Genomic DNA, 17,839 nt, shown 5'->3' with positions numbered 1-17,839 from the left:
AAAACTTAGAAAAATTTTGATCATCATGGTAGTTGTGTCATGATTCAAGTTATCCGTGATCTCAGTAATATCAGTAGCCATCCATCACTTGTTGTGTTATTATTGGGAAAATTCTAGGATCCATCACTGGGATATGGGCAGGCATGTCACATCTTTTCCTTTGGTTTTCCTTTTTTCTCGTGGAGCATTATCTCGGCCTTTGTGATGTTATTTTTGTGGTTGTGAAAACATGGCTTTCTGAAGGTGGTTGACATGTCGCACTGCAAATACACACATCATGGTAGTTTCCCTACGCCATCAATGGTGTTGTTGTGAGCTCTCTGGTAGTGATCATTGTACAGACTCGAGAAGCTCACCGACACTGCTTCATCGGTATAACATGCCAGAATCCTCTATCCTCTTGTTTAGTTTCGGTATGAGAGAATGATGAAGGAGCTCATCTGTCATCACTCCACTGATAGCACTACTTAAAACTGGCACAGCCTCCTCATTCACTCAGTATAGAATCCCTAGAAAGAGAGAATTCTGAATAACCATAAAGGGGTTTACCACTTTGTTGTGGGTGGCTCAAATTAACTTCAATTAGTCTTGAGAAGAGGCCTTTATTCACTCAGTATAGAATAGAGAGAGAGAGAGAAAGAGAGAGAATTCTGAATGACAACTATGAAGGGGTATACAGTTTGATGTGAGTCTCTCAAACGAACTTTAATTATTCTTGAGAAGAGGTCAAACATGAGAGTCCTTGGAATATAAATGGATGCATATATACTATCTTACTAGGAGCCTTATGTTTTAGATAATTGATAGTGATTCATAGCTTAATGTAATATCTGATGGAAGATTCTGTCTTCTTATATTCTTTTCATGCCACAAGATCTACATTCATCCTCCATTTGATATAAGTTTCTGAAATGATCATTATTCTCATTCAATTGTAGTTTGGTATATGGAATTCAGCCAACCCATATATGACAAGCAGCTGATTGGACATGTCATCTTAATTTTCAGAGATGACAAGTGCTAATAGGACATATTCTTTGTTCAGTTATGACTTGTGTATTTCATCTTTTACGGAAAAACTTAATTTCCTCTTTCAAATGCGATGACATTGAGAAGATGAATGAGATTGAATCACATCGAACTGATGACTTAAAAAAGTTTTGTCATATTATTTATCCTTAAGTGTGTAAAGATAGTTTTCAGAAAAAAAAAATCTTTTATGTTTTTAGTTGAAGTGGTTCACTCACTCCAGATGGAAGAAAAAGACAATGGAACTTCCCAGAAGAAACAATCACATACCATAAAGCTTTGAATGATCCAATGAACAGTCTCAGGTTTATAGTACAACAACATTCTGCTTGTTGCTGAAACCAAGATAGGAGATGCTTCAGCTGTGATGCACCACAACAACTGTTGTTGTTGCCTGTTCAAAAAAATGCATAGTGATGATTGATTTGATGGTCTATTAATCGTTTCAGCTGTTCTTTTAATCTTTGAGCCTTGTTGATATGATTAGCAACACAAGCCAGCTTGTGCTAATTAGAGGACCCAACACTCATGTGCATATCATTTGGTCACCCTCTGTGGTCACCCTCAATCCATATCATTTGGTCTCTTTCATCCTAAGAAAGCTTTTGCTAGTTTAGAGCTCTCCAACAGCACCCCACAATGTTAAATCATTTTCATACCCAGAAAAAAGTGCTCTTCATCCATTCCAAATAATGATAATTATCTTCATACTAAAAAAAGATTAAAAAGTACTTTCATTCATAAATAATATCATAATTTTGATGAAGGATATGAGGAGGAAGAATCACATAAAATGACAAGTAAAGGAATGACCTAAAAAGATTTTACAGAAAATATAAATCATAACTAAGGATATTATTTTGTAAAAAATATCAAAAAAATTTATAATCTTTCATAAATGGTTGAGATGTATGTATGACTTGGTTGTATATACCATCAGTCTACAATAATGGTAATATTTGAATGCAATGCTTTACTTTTTCATGCCATATCTAGTTTTAAATGTTGGATTTATTATTGGCTCTTATAATCTATTTGATCAGTATGGTATTGAGATACCAAATCACATATCATTTGATATCACTAAAAAATAATTAAAAATAAATAAATGAGTATATACACAAAGCAATACGAGGTTGTAGTCCATTATCATCGATGTTTAGGATCCATGGATACATCATAGTTTGATTAGTATTTTAAATCATTATTCACTAATTATATCTATGGATGTATCACTAATTTCTTCCTCCGACCAAATAAGTAGAGGATTGGTGAAAGAAAAAATTAGAATTAGGTTGAACCTCAAGACATAAGGTTTGATGATATGGACCCTCCAACAACTTGTGAGGACCCATCTTGTAACAAAAAATCTAAGGTTTTTTTTATCTTCTTCCTAATTATTCCTATTTGTAACTTGATTAAATATTATATTATAATGATATATCACACTTACTTATTAGAGGATCTAAAGTTATATAAAATATAATTCTATATAAATTATTAATCGAACGATAATATATTAGACCTACTCACTAAAGATATTGAGTGGAATTTTGTCTTTGCTATTTATCTTTTATAAAAATACTTAATTAGACATTTGTAAATCAGTGAATTATTTTATTGACTTGGAATTGTAGCATTTTAATTTTTTTTTTTATCGAAAAAAGAGGTGCATGAACATGTTGAGTGGCTCACAATACATGTTAGGATTGATGAACTGGCTTTGAGAATTATTAGGTCTTTTTTGAGGTGTGTGTGCTTTCCATGTCCCATTAATGCTTGTCAATCTACTTCTACAAGTCCACCAATAGAATCATGTATTGATGTGAGCAAAAAAGTGATAACTTAATCATGCTTAAGTTGGTGAGTCTCATAAAATGATGTTATTTGTCTGCATCTCCTGCTTTGCTTTAAATATATGGAATAGGCAAACTTAATCTTGAAAGATATAAAAGGTAACCCATGCATAAATCTCATATTTAAGAATTAGATTTGTTTGCAGATTTGCTTGGAATTGCTTATCACATGTGATTATTTGGTTAATGAATTCACTTCTTGTAATTTTCCTATATATAAATATATATATAAGTTCTGAGTTATTCAGAATAAAAGTTGAAATGTCAACATTAGATTTCAAACATTGAAACCAGGATATCTCTTTCACCAAGAAATGAATTGAAACATGATTTCCTCCTTAAAAGACAATGAGAAGAAAGAGTATTTATTGTAATCCTGATTTCAATATTCAAATTTCCATGGAGAAAAGAGAAGTGGTGTCCCACTATAAAGTGACCACATCCATTAAAGATTAAAATGTTGTATATAATGAACATTAATTAGATGGCATTGTGTCCTATTTGTGCATTAAATATAACCCATCATACTATTCATATATATTGGCCAAAGCTGACTGCTACATGTTGTTATTCATCAATCCCAAACCTGTTTTAATCTCCACATCAAACATTACAACAAGTAAATAATAGCCTCTAAATTAAACATGTAAATAAATATATATTTTAATCATTCCATTCAAACACCACAATACAATATTTTAATGACAGTCATTAAGAGAGAAAAGGGAAAAGAGTAGAAGGGGAAGTGAGAAGAGGTTAAAAGCAAAAAATAAAAAATAAAAGTGTTTTTGTTTTTGTTGAGAGAAGGCTTATTATTGATCTTTATATTTATTATTATTCTCTCATTTTGAGCCAAAACAAATCACAATTCTTCAACAAAAGCCTTGAAAGCTTCATTTCCTCTTCCCTCCCTCGCCAGTCTCTCACCGCTCATCCAGGACTGCTCTTTTAGCCCTTCCTCGGAGGCTTTGAGAGCGGCGGCGGTCGAGGGAGGTGGCGACGGCGGCGGAGGAGTGCTTCTTCCTGTGCTTGCGGGTTGATTGTGCGCGATTCGTCGAGGAATGAGGAGCAGGCCTCGTGAGATCCGACGCGGGCTGGACCGGTCCGATCTAGGATGACCGAGGCTGATTTCGGCTCGGAGTTCGGGGGTTGCTTCACCCTTGCTGGACGAAGAAGAACGGGCTGCTCCTTGTCTCTTCGACGCCAGCTTCATGGCGACCACCAAGCGCGCTTACAAGCTGCGTATCCTTTTTTTTTTTTTTTCTCGCCCGACTCGGTTCAATTTTCTTTTTCTAGGCTTTTTTATTTTCTTGGGGTAGAGACTAGAAAATGTTCATCTTGGGTATCTAAAATTAGTTTTTTTTTAATCTTTGCTTATAGCAAAATCGTTGCTTGGCTAAATCTATTTGGTTTATTTGATTTGGGTAGCTGGAAATTGAAGAAAGCCATGATTTTTGAGATCTTACCGTGTCTTAAGTTTTGGATCTCTGTGATTTGTAACTGAGATTTGCAAGTCTTGACGAGAGTAAATCTAGAGGAATTTGTGGCGCATTCTTCCAGCGTCAATTGCCTGAAGATTGGGAGAAAGACATCGAGAGTTCTTGTTACTGGAGGAGAGGACAACAAGGTCAATATTTGGGCTATTGGAAAACCTAATGCCATATTGGTGGGTACCTCTCTGGCTTATATCGTCTCTGTGAGCTTGATCTATCTGTATGAACCAACTGTTTAACTTGCGACCGTCGGGTTATAATTGTGTTGTGTACATTTCTAATGACCTGCAGAGCCTATCTGGTCATATGAGTGCTGTTGAGTCAGTAAGTTTTGATTCATCAGAGATATTGGTAGCTGCTGGTGCAGCTAGCGGCTCGGTAAAGTTGTGGGATTTGGAAGAGGCAAAGAGTAGGAGACCTTATTTTGTTCTGTAGTTGATCAGAGAGAGACAAATGATCTGCTTAATATATTTGGCTTTGTTCTGTTTTATTGCTTTGTGCAGTTGTTCGAACTCTGACCGGCCACAGGTCAAATTGTATAGCTGTTGACTTTCATCCATTTGGAGAGTTCTTTGCTTCTGGATCTCTGGATACAAATCTGAAGATATGGGATATTAGAAGAAAGGGATGCATTCATACATACAAGGGTCACAGCCGAGGGGTTAATGCTATTAAATTCACCCCTGATGGGCGGTGGGTTGTTTCTGGTGGAGAAGACAACACTGTGAAGGTTTTGCCTCAGCCTTTTGTTTTGTATGTTTGATTTCTCTAACAATATTCTTAAGTCAGACTACTTTATTCTCCCTTATTGTTGACAATATTATTAATAAAAGACTACTTTCTTCGCCCTTATTCTTTGTAGTGTTTACCATGTCAATCAAACATAGCTATGCTGGACATGTTTCAATTTCTTTTCTTTCATAATTGATGTGGCCTATTTATGTGTACATAGCAGTACCAAATTGACAAATTCCAATATACCTTGGCTTCTAATCTCTTGTCAACAGCTTTGGGATCTTACTGCTGGAAAACTTTTACATGATTTCAAGTTTCATGAGGGTCAGATTCAGTGCATTGATTTCCATCCTCATGAATTTCTGCTGGCAACAGGTTAGCTTGAGTGTTAACTATGTTAGACAGGAATTGCAGAATTTTGATCATTTATCATGTGTAAAATAATACCTATATGAGCTTGGGATAATATAGTTGGAAAACGATCTGATTATTCTATTTCTCCATTCTCTTATATTCCTCCTCACTGATTGTAGTTCTGAAAATAAAACATAAACGTTATGTGTTGGCAAACCAGTTTTTTAACCACAAATCTAATTTTCTTTTTATTGCATTGTTAAGCTGTTGCTACCTGACTTATTTCCGCAGTTGGAGGGTTTGGAGCCTCAAACAGGACCCAGATCATCATAACCTAATGTTTTATGCTGATGCCATCTTTTGCACAATTCTGATCATCACTGTGTTTGTATTGCATTTTGCTTTATTCATGTGGACACTTTGCCAAATTTGCATGATTTCTTTGGGACTGTTTTAATTCAAATGGCTCTTGAAACGTGTGCAATGAATTTTGGGTGACTTGGCATCTCTGACTTTGTGGCTTCTTATAAAGCAAGTAGTTGATGTTCATTTCTCATTGGATGCCTTGTTTTTGTTGTGAACTTTGTTTTGAGAGCAAGTAGTTGGTGTTGATCATGCATCCAATCTTTCTGTTGTTACCCTTTATATTGAAAAAAGAATAGTAAATGAAGCGAGAGTCAACATGTTTTGCTCAGGATTACCTTGCTCTATAGCTCATCATTTCAAAGATTTGAGCTTGTTGAATTAATGTTGCTTCAACAAAAGAGATGAGTCCCCTAGTCTATTGCTAGGTTCTTAACAAGATGTTCTTAAAGAAACAAATGTAGGTATAAGAAGTAATTCTTTTGTACAAAAATTTATCAAGGCTTTATACATGAGATTCTAATTTATACATGGTCTTCTAATCTACATATGAACATGATAAGCCAAGTATGCATTCATAATCATTATCACAATTTGAACATTTGGGGGGGAAACTGGAAATCAAGAAAAATGTAGATGTCACAAATAGATTAAGAAGGGATTGATTTGAAAAATATATGAAAAATAGAGAAGGTAAGATATATGTTGATATATATTTTGTATATTCCTTCATGCAGAACTAATCATGAAGGGAAAGAACAGATAAGAGTAATGAATTATTAGTGTAAGCCTTATATTTCCTGATTGTTTATAGTAATGGAGTAGTCAAAGATCACTGGGAATGCATTATAAGATTTTTTGAATACTTCAATTATTATTGATTATCTAGGATTAGTCTGGTTTTGAAGGTTTCTTTAGTAGTGAAAACACAAATAACTTGAGTCTTCTTTAATAATCTAGAGAATATTGTTATTATGTTTCAGATTTTGCATTATCTTGAAAATTAAAGAGTGCCTTATCTGGTTGTAGAGGAGAATCAATTTTTAGCACTGGTTAGATGATGACATAAAAAATCTCATCGTTTTATTCATGTCTGCTTCAGCTGTCTGGATTCACAAGTTTCTGATATACCAAATGTCCACATGAAATTGCTTTGAATATTTGATAAACCTCTGCGACATGGTTAGGCCCTTGACATAGTTATTTTTGGCTAATAGATTAATTGGATCATGAATCTTTAATATTTTGCAATTTTGTGGGATCAATCTATGAATTAGTTAGTTATATTGCAGAGTTTTTATTTATCTTTTAGGCTGAGTGCTATCAGTTACGGTGTTTAAGATTTTTTTTTTTTCCTAAATACAAAACCTTTCCAGTAGCTAAGAAGTATTATATGGTCATAAGGAACATTAACTCAGTAGCTATTTTTCCATGTATTTTCAGATGTGCTGATGATATAGTCTTTTAAAGTTTGCTGGCATTCTTTTGCTCATCAGTGAAGAATTTCATGATATATAAATTGAACTAGAACAAAATCATATATGTAGTTTGTTATTGTCTATGCTATCACTTATCACAAACTGGAGTAATATTAACTGTTTTACAGGTTCAGCTGATAGAACTGTTAAGTTATGGGATCTTGAAACTTTTGAGCTAATAGGGTCTGCTGGACCTGAGGTATATCTTCAAGTTTAAATTTATGAGCACTGTCTTGGTTTTCCCCTAAAATATTTGGATGAAGTCAGTTACAAAATTTGGCTGAATCATTATAAATTTCTGTTAATTAGGACTTATCTGATGTTTATTAAATGTACGTGATTTGGATATTTGTGACATTGATTTTTAATATTGGTTTCACCTCTTTTAAGGGTGCCATGCTGGATCGGGGTCGTGCAGTGTCTGCACTATCCACTCACTTAGTAGAAAAAGCCCAATCCACTGAGAGTCTACATATTTGGTTCAACTCATCTAGGACTTTGTTTGAGTATTTTTCTTGAAAACTAAGGCGAGATTTAGCTTGAGTTAGCATACATTACTCTAGCTAGACCATCACAGAATGGTAGGACTTTGGAATACCTTGCTGGCTCATGGCTGAGTCTGAAGGACACTAGTTCAATTTGAGCTTGAGTATTTGCTTAAATATCTGAGCCTAGACAGTACTTTCTTCGGCTCGGCAGCTTCATAACTTCCATCAGTGCATGTCATTGAAAAATTTCATCTTTACAGTTCTTGCTTTCACGTTACTTGATTGCCTTTCATGAAAATATCACATTTTTACAATTTTCTTTACCATTTGCCTCTTCTTGGATTTAATTTGCTGGATGCATGCTGGAAATCAAGAGCTTATTTTCTTCTCTTAATGGAAATCAACAATTTTCTTAATTCTTGGATTTATCAAATGCCTCTGCATTCTGTGTTATCGCTGCTGCCTTTTCTGATCTAGCCACTTTGTATTCAGCCAATCAATGGATCATTACATCACCAAAACATCCAAGAAACTGTGCCATTTTGATACACAATTGAACTGAAATATGAATAATTGGTTTCATAGAGTTAACTATAGTTAATCAAGTGGCATCCTTATGCAGTTTTAAATCCTCAATGTTGTTTGATGTGCTGCTCATGTACTGAGATTGACTGCAGACTTCTGGTGTGCGTTCTATGACGTTTAATCCTGATGGGAGAACATTGCTTTGTGGATTGCATGAGAGTCTGAAGGTAGACTCAATTGGCTTTTTAATTTTCATGATGATTTCTACAAGTGCTAACATTAGTTTTTGTTCAGGTTGTTTCCTGGGAACCAATAAGAAGCCATGATACTGTGGATGTAGGATGGTCTAGACTATCAGATATGAACATTCATGAGGGTAAACTTCTTGGATGTTCATACAATCAAAGCTGTGTTGGAGTATGGGTTGTGGACCTTTCTGTACGTTCTAAGTCATCTTAATCTTCATGAGATCCCTATTGTTTGTCCTTTTTGGAATAAGTATTGTTATGGTGTCTCGTTATATATGTAATTTGACATGTATCCAATGTCATGAATTACAGCGCATTGAGCCGTATGCAATTTCTGGTGCTGCTAGATCAAATGGTCATTCTGAACCAAAGTCTACATCAAGTGGTAATCCATCTACGCAAACTGACAACAATATAAAGTCTAGCATGGGGAGGCTATCAATATCACAAAGTTCAGAAGCAAATGCTAAGGAAACAAAACCAGAAGCATGTAGGTTATTTTTTTTTTCTTTTCCTTTTATTTAATTCTGTAACTTTAGTATGAACGTTTAAAGCAGTAGAAGATATTTAAGTTTTTTCATTGTTTGAAACTACAGCAGCTGCAAGCATCCCTGGTACCCCTCAAAGAACTGGGACAAATGCTGGTGTAAAAACAACTACAACAGCACCTACACCTGTTTCTACTACTTCAAAAAGAAGTTCATCAAAAGCTCAGGCTACGACAAATCTTCAGACAATCAATAAATCTGATATAATACCTGTCATTGTTCCAAGAACTAACCCACGAGTAGAGTTGTCCTCTGATTCTACTAAGGTGACTGGAGTTGGAAGAACAATACCATATGATATCCAATCAAAATTTGCTAATTTTCGGAAGGTATCAAACATCAGAGAGAATTCAGACAAAGCAGATATGTCCATTGAGTCTGGACTTGTGGGTAATAGAAACACTGAACAAAATGAATATTTGGGCCAAACTTCTATTTCTTCTGCCAACGCTGTAACTCAGCTAGTGACTGCTGGAGAAAATAACCAGGATGGTGTTAGACGTGTTATAACAGGTAGGGGACGATTGAACTCATTCAGAGAGTCAACTGCAAATTATGATCAGGAAAATTGTAAGTCTGAATCCTTAAATTTTTTATTACATGTTGCAAGAAGCTATAATCTTGATCTTTCTTTTATATATTACATGATGAATAATTTATATTGCCAGACTTTCTTTAGTATGAAGTACAATGCATGCCAGTGCCACAGATCAAATTTTGATTGAGACATGCCTATGATCAACTAATGCAGAAATAATGGTTCAATTATTAATTAAGGTGTTTTTGAGAATCTTGGTCAGGATCAGGAGATTCTGGATGAAATTAACAGGTTGAATTAGACTCTGCAATGTATCTACCACTTGTTGTGAGGTAGCTATATGATATGCCTTTGGGCTTTAAGCCTCCACTTTCTTGCAAACCTACCCTTCAGATTTTGCTTCTTCAAGCATCATCTTTCTACTTGTCTGAAACTTTCTCATTGTCTTTGGTTTTTCTCTTCTAGTGATAAAGTGTGCTTTGAATTCTCAATGTCTGCAATTAATTCTATGATGCAAACTTTTTGTTGACTATAAAATATTCTTTAGGTTAGATTATATTTATCTGTTGAGTTCTTAATTTTATTAGTATTTTTATGTACTAATTATTTATGGTTTTATTTTTTAGGACATTTTACAATTAAAAAACCCTTGACGGTTGGATCAAATTGATATTACCACACTAATCTAAAATAAAAATTCCAATGCTTTATACTTGGTTTATATGGACACGATAATTGTGTTAGTTGGCTATATAACATCCATGCTGTGATTCAAATTTATCCAGGAGTTAAAGAAAACACAATTTTATGAGATTATGAGGATTTTAAAAGAGGATTCCATATAAGTTTACTAAACATATCTAACCTTCATCATTCCAAATAATAGCAGCTGTTCTCCTAACAAGGATTTTTTACCCATTTCTGCTGTTGTGTGCTGGCTGGCTAGGTAGATATTTACAGGATACACGATCATGGATGCATGCTTGAGTATTAAGCGAAGAACATAGCCATCTCACACTTTATAAAGTATGAACCAATCTTTAAACATCGTTTCTCTATTGGTTTAGATGACCTATCAGGCTTGTGTGTTTAAGTTGATACGGTACGGTACAAGCTGGCAGATAGAAAAATAATAATAGGATTTTTTATGTCTAAGCAATAATTGATTTAGATGACCTATCAGGCCTGTACTTTCTAATCTGTACGGTATGGTACAAGCTGCCAAGAAAAACTAATAATAGGATTTTTTTTGTCAAAATATATTCAGTATGTTTATTGGCATACTGGTTGCAACCGAAACATGTAAGACAGTTTGTTAACTATACTGCAATATGCATATTGGTTCAAGCTGTTGATATAAGAATATGGATTTAACGGCATGGTTCCAAATTTTGATGCTGCCCCCATATGGTCATTGGCTGGACTGGTACAGGTCTAGTACATATTGACACACAGATTGTCGTATGGTACACCAACATACCTTTTGGCACTGAGAATGTGGGAGGAGGAGCATGAGAGCCATAATACGAGGAGAACAAAGAGGAGGGTAGGCGCAAGAGGAGTGGACTAGGAGGAGGAGAGTTACTGGGCTGGTGACGGTGGGTGGTGCAAGGCTTCAGTCGTGAGAGATCCAAAGTAGATAGAGATAGAAAGAGGGGTGTATCAAAAACTTAAAAACCCTAAGTTCATTGCCCATTAATTTGAAAAAAATAAACCATATAGAACGAGATAAGAAGTCCTGGTTCTTGTGTTGATTCAAGCCTCGACCAGTAAATACTACCTATTAGGTACCAGTTCAAGCAGAATTTAAAACCATCTGTAATCGTATGGTAAGTTAAAGAGCTGGCATATATACAGCATCAACATTTTTTTGTAATACCATAAACCATTACGTTTTACAATAGTGTTAAATATTTAGTTCTAGATCTTGGCAAAAGACAAACAATTGAATTATGCTTCTGAAAGTTCTTAATTACATACTACTACAAAATTGCAAAGGCAATGCAAGTTTACAATGAAAGAAGATGCAATATTACTTTATTGTCATTATTCCATGAATTGGTGCCCTTGCCTAACCACATAAACAATACATCCCAAGCTGTTATGCTATCTTGTCTGCCATCAAATATCAACAAGTTGGGTCCAGCCATCCACAAGCAATATGGTTTTCAAGTATTGGGATTTGTAATAATTGGTATAGTTCAGTTGAGATTCACCATAATGAAGGTTATTCATGTTCCAAAGTTTGTTGTGAAAAGTCGATATTGGCATTTGATGATAAAAGACTAAAGAGTTCATAAACTAACATGGTATTTGTGATATTTTATGCTCAAGGTTTTAGAATTCTTTCCTATGAAGAATTTTTTTTTTGAAGAGTCTCGAAGAGGCAAGTGGCAGTGAGTATCCATGGATGCGGATGAGTGCAGGTTACAAACACCTCAATCAATCAAGAGGATGTAATCAATTTAGGTGTTTCTAAGTCTCAATAAAATATTTTCTTGACATTCGCTATATATATTCGATCTGTTAGTATCTTTTTATTGGATTATGAGCAGTGTGAAACCCTGATCTTGTGTCACACTGATGTTTCGCTGTATTATAAGATATCAGTTAGTTTGTCGAATTCGTGGAGTGTATTGGATATTATGATTAGTACATCTGATAGCGCTTTTTTTTTTATATTTAGATAATATCAAAATCGAGAAGCCAAAGGAAGTGTGCCCTATTGATGTTCCACAAAGAGGTTAATATTTCCTTCTTATTCTAATTGGTGCTGTCATAACAACTTTACATTTTATTTAGATTTCTAAGCATCTGTAGGAAGAACAAGGTCAATTGCTTCAAACTGGGAAAGGAGGGAATGTTCTCCAAGCTATGAGGGGCCAGTGTCAAGCAATTCCTCTGAGACAATGATGGCTACTAGCTCCTTATATTCTTTGGTAATATTTATACTTGATTACCTATTAACCTTGATATAACATCCATCACATATCTAAATTTTACTTCTCATCTCTTATATCAGAATGATTCTGAGTAATAGAGTAGCTGAATCTTCTGTCAGTGCTTAAAGCTAATTTATTGGGCTTTAATGGCTGTCTGAAAATCATATATGATATGTTGTTTGTATTATTGCTGTTTCTCATCATAAAGTGTAAGATTGCTGACATTCTCTAAGAGATGATTATCTTGAATGGTTGAAGTTCTGTGGATTGACTATTTCATTTTGTTTTGTCCTTTATCTGAGAAGGTGCCCATTGCATATTGTTACTGTTGTACTCCAATCTTATTACTGAATGTATAATGATTTTCTTTTTTTGTGTTAGATCCAAGATATACAATACCGTATCGTACCGGTGTTTCGAGATTGACTCGGTACCAAGCGATACATCAGGGTTTATCGAGCGATTTTAAATATTTTTCCTCTTACTGTAGTACTGTGGCACTACTATAGTATACACTGTAGTACTGTAGCACGGTCGTCCGGTAGTGGGCGATCCGTGTACCGGTATGCCATCGGACCGGTATATACTGCTCGTACCGGACGGTACCATTCGAAATTGCATACCATAGTTAGATCTGTTCTGTTGTCCAATTGTTATTTCTGACAATCTTACTAGTGCAGTTTCTTCCATAAATATCATATTTTTGGATTCTTATCCTTTATCTTGCATGCATTTTATACTTTGGTAAAGTTTCCATTTTGGGGGTTGAGGTCTCAAACAAAGCTTTTCTGTGCTGGTTGTAATGTACAAATCATTTCCTTTCATTTCACTGATGCACTTTGCTTCAATGTTTCTATTTTGTCTTTTCTATTACTCTGATAATTTTGAACATATATTGTTTTTTTAGTTTTTCTTAATGTCTTTGCATGTCTACTGTTCTAATCATATTTTTTGTGTTTCTGAATATGTCTTCTAAGACAGTATTATCTTCATTTTATTGGACAGAGAGGTCATAATCGATTTGCTGAAGAAACTGTACCTGCCTCTGATGAGGATTCCATTTCTATTTTATTAGAAAAACATGATCAATTCTTAAACTTAACACAGTCTCGGTTGATCAAACTACAGGTAAAATTTTTATCTTGTGATTGCTTATGCTTATACAAGTTTGGCAGATGATCCACATAAGCACGAAGATTTGTTCAACTTAAGTTATAAAATTTCACCCAATTGGCACTGAGGATTAAAATGATTGAGATTCATTTGCATATAATATAAGCCATTTTAGTTTCACCAAGTTTGCTTAGGAATTGTTCAGACATTTTTTTTTCAACTTCTATATGAGCATTGTTGCTAATTTCTAATCTCTAGGTAAATTACAATTTTCCAAACAAATTGTAAGCATGACAAATTGCTCTCAGGAGAAATATGCTTTGAATTTTAATAGCTACAATATAATTTTATTTCACGAGAATGTAAAAATAAATGAGAAGGATAATAACCTTAAATTTTCAACTTCTACTGTCGTGGGCTAGTTGTATTTTCAAAATCTATAATCAAAGAGTTTAGTAAGGGTCCTAACTCCTAAGTGCATCTATCTGAAACAAAAATACAAATGCAATGTGATTTGTGGGTGAGGTTGAGAGTTTTATCTAGCCTCAAATGCTTTTTGTTGTGCACCTCGAAGTTGAAGGTCAACCCTTTACCTGTTTAGGTGTGCATCATTGACGAACTTGTATGGGAACATTCTGGTTGTTTCATGCGATAGGTGTTTCAATATTTTGTAATGGCTCTGAATCTGTTGAGAACAGTTTTCTGATGTACCTGAAACTTTGTTTCTCATGCTATTTGTGAGTTATGATGATCTGAGATGTGGATAATTGTTTTGTTTCATGATATGTTTTGTATATTATGTACATCTAGTAGTCCTGATATCTCACTATGTGAAATTTTTATCTAAAACACTGTACCTTGCTAAAACAAAATTTTCAGCAGTATGTTTATGAAGATATGACAGTGGTCCTTGATTTGGGCATATGGTATTTCTATCTGTCATGAATGAGCTAGTTTGAAACAACAATCCACCATTTTATTGTTTTGACATCAACTACAAATATTCTCTCTAAATAAACTATTTAGTGTTTAGGAAATGATTGACAGTGACTTCAACGACATACATGGTATTGATTTTCTGTGTACAATTCGCAGGTAGTTTCCCGGCTTTGGGAAAGAAATGATGTCAAGGGCGTTGTTGGTGCAATTGAGAAGATGTCTGATTATGCTGTATGTACCATTGACAGCTGCCTTGTCAGATTACAAAGATCTACCTGTAATTTTTGTAATAATATTATGCAGGTTTCTGCTGATGTATTGGGTTGTTTGAAGGACAAAGGTGATATTGTCACTCTAGATATTTGCACGTCTCTCCTACCGCTCCTTACTGGCCTTCTTGAGAGTAACATGGATAGGTATGCTTCCGGGAGTCCCAGTGCTATAACTTCCTGAACTCTGTACTATATTTCACCTTTTTTTTTTTCTAATTATGCCTCAACTTTGGCTTGATCTGGCTGCATTCTACTCCATCTGCAACCTAGTAAAGATGATAGTTTTAGTTGTTTTATACCTTACTTAAATTTGATTTTTTTCTTTGTTAGACTAGTCAATGTGAAATATGATTTTTCATGCATTTTTTGTGCAATTAGAATTGCTTTCCTTTGGCTGTTTTGCACTTTTTGTTCTATGTTTCATATTAACTTTTTTTTTCCTTTTTTTTAAAATTTTTTTGGGCCTAATTTGGTAAAAGGCAAGCAATTCGAAGATTGCTCTTGTTATTATTGTCACTTTTTATGTTTCTTCATGTTTATAAAATTCTGTTGCAAATTCTGAATCAGCACACTGGATAGTAGTACATGTTTAAATGACTTGTTCCATACCTTCAGAAAAATGTTCTGACATTTACCTTTTGTTACCCTTTTGTTTAATCTGTTTTATGTTTGGTCAATATTTATACCATGTTAGGTATCGTATCTCACTCCTCTCTATTTCTTCGACCTGTTATGAATTAGTCGTGGATGAACTTTTGTCTCATTAGGAAGAGTGGAAGACTAAGTGCCTCTGGATAGCATTTAGATTTTAATGTCCTTAAATGATACTTAATAGTTGCATCTAGTTCTATCAAAATCTATGATATTCACTGACCAGTTGCTCACACTATCCATTATAGGCATGTAGGTGTTTCCTTGGGAATGTTGCTGACTCTTGTCAGAATCTTTGGTCCTGTAATACATTCAACCTTGTCAGCTGGTCCATCTGTTGGTGTTGATCTTCAAGCAGAGCAGAGGTTTGTTCTCGATTGGCCTTCTTTTGTTCATTTAAATTTACTGACTTACCGCTAGTGATGTACTTCTATTACCACTTTTTCTATCCATGCCAGGCTGGAACGTTGCAATTCGTGCTTCATTGAGTTGGAAAAAGTCAAGCATAGGATTTCTTCCATGAGTAGGTGCGCCATAACCTTTGCTGTTTTGAACTCTTTGATCTTTTCTCTAGTAACAAAAGACTCGACTAGTTCTGAATGAATTACGCTTGTGCTACACATCCAATCACTTGCTATTCTACTTGGATCAATTGGAGACACAACAGTAACAGATTCTTTACTGTTCCTCATAATTTTTTTTCATTAATTACTCTTCGATCTCTGAAAAGTCCTCTGAAGTGCATTTTACACCTTTACCAGAAGAGGAGGGTCTATTGCAAAGGCTGCACAAGAGCTGAATCTCGCTCTTCAGGAAGTACTGTGACTGGCTAACATACACACATGTATAGTGGATTAGCCATGGACCTGCCGTTCTTTAGATCCCTGTCTCCCCATAGCGAGCTGGTCATTCATCTGCTGACTCACCAGATACGGGCACTGAAGCTAAACACTCCAGATATCATACTGCTTGCATCATGTACCCATTCTGTGGTCTGACATTGTTGGTCCGTGCAGCAGCATGCGGAGGGTATACACGTATGACGGCAGTAGGAAAAGTTCCATAATACTCACAAAGAATCGATCTGAGCATAAGAGGCTTTGCTGGCATCTTTTGAGGTTTGCTGCATGAGGTGTTTTGTGTTTTCTATATGCAACGGATTTTAATCCTAGTAAAGTTTTCATTGCTTAGAATTGGATTGAGTTGCCTATAGCCCATCAATTGTTAGGGTGAGGAGGCAAAAGGGGAAGCTTTTTCTCTGTACCTAGTTCTTGTATCACAAGTTGCAGCAATGACAGAAAAAGGTTTTCCAAGAACTTTGATCCAGAAAACTCAGCCCCTCTAATTCTTGTTGTTGCTGAAGTGAGTGCATGCCAAAGTTACCGCATTTTGCATGTCTGTGAGGCTCATCAACTTTCTCTTGGTTGCTTATCAAACTTATGCAAGGAAAGATCATAAAAAATTTACCTTAGAAAAATGCTTGAAGATATATTTCTTTGGGTATTGTTTTTAACAAAATAATCTGTTGATGTCTTATTCATCTAAGTTTCTTGGCCGTGGAATATCCATCTTGACTTTCTCTAATGCTTATGTGGAAGATAGACTGTCTCATCGAGCAATTTTGGGATGCATGATTCTTCATTAAGTACATATCGGTTGGTATTTACCGGTTTAAAAAATGATCAATATTGGATCATGTGATCCGGTATTTGGTATTGTGTCACTAAGTTCAATCGAGATCAATATTCTCATTAGGCCTACAGGAATATTACACCATTTACGAGCCATTTAGTTAAAATTTATAAGAAGAAAACTTATTTGTATCACAGATGGATCTGCTGACTAAATCTCCTACATCAAAACTTTTCAATAGTTCGATTGATGTATTCTTCAAGCCCTTCAAGGGGTTCAAGGCTTCATTTAATAAGAATTTTAGGAACACACTACTGCCAAAATCCTTTGTCTGCAAAGTTGGGGAATCTGTTCAAGAAAAAGCTGCAGAGAGAGAGAGAGAGAGAGAGAGAGGAGTGAACAAAGTGGTGTGTTGTGTTGCTTTAATAGAACTTCACTTTCATGGACCACCAAGACACTCAGATCGCAGCTACCAGAAAGAGAGAGAGAGAGAGAGAGAGAGAGAGAGAGAGGAGTGACCAAAGTGGTGTGTTGTGTTGCTTTTATAAACCTTCACTTTCATGGACCACATGAACACTCAAATCTCGGCTACCAAGCGGTGGTGTTTTGGTGGGTGTAATAAAAAAGCCTGTGCT

General features: G+C 35.1%; 1 protein-coding gene across 2 annotated transcripts; it reads left to right on the top strand.

The window, feature by feature from the left end:
* Window positions 1-3,743: 3,743 nt before the first annotated feature.
* On the top strand, window positions 3,744-16,888 carry LOC135642677 (katanin p80 WD40 repeat-containing subunit B1 homolog KTN80.4-like). 2 transcript variants are annotated; one of them, XM_065159021.1, is made up of 18 exons: window positions 3,744-4,127; window positions 4,421-4,551; window positions 4,670-4,787; window positions 4,882-5,108; window positions 5,386-5,488; window positions 7,437-7,507; window positions 8,474-8,548; window positions 8,616-8,759; window positions 8,882-9,059; window positions 9,169-9,687; window positions 12,342-12,398; window positions 12,476-12,594; window positions 13,603-13,725; window positions 14,806-14,880; window positions 14,953-15,065; window positions 15,821-15,937; window positions 16,031-16,099; window positions 16,334-16,888. In XM_065159021.1, exons 1-18 carry the CDS (start codon window positions 4,097-4,099, stop codon window positions 16,395-16,397), a joined length of 2,334 nt encoding a protein of 777 aa, XP_065015093.1. In that variant the 5' UTR covers window positions 3,744-4,096; the 3' UTR covers window positions 16,398-16,888. The 2 variants fall into 2 exon arrangements, with proteins under 2 accessions (XP_065015093.1, XP_065015084.1); XM_065159012.1 differs by having other exon boundaries at window positions 9,166-9,687.
* Window positions 16,889-17,839: the final 951 nt, after the last annotated feature.

This window comes from Musa acuminata, chromosome BXJ1-4 (assembly GCF_036884655.1).
Source record: "Musa acuminata AAA Group cultivar baxijiao chromosome BXJ1-4, Cavendish_Baxijiao_AAA, whole genome shotgun sequence".
NCBI classification, from domain to species: Eukaryota; Viridiplantae; Streptophyta; class Magnoliopsida; order Zingiberales; family Musaceae; genus Musa; species Musa acuminata.
The sequence above is the reverse complement of the archived record's forward strand: the minus strand, read 5'-3'. Positions and strand labels throughout refer to the sequence as shown.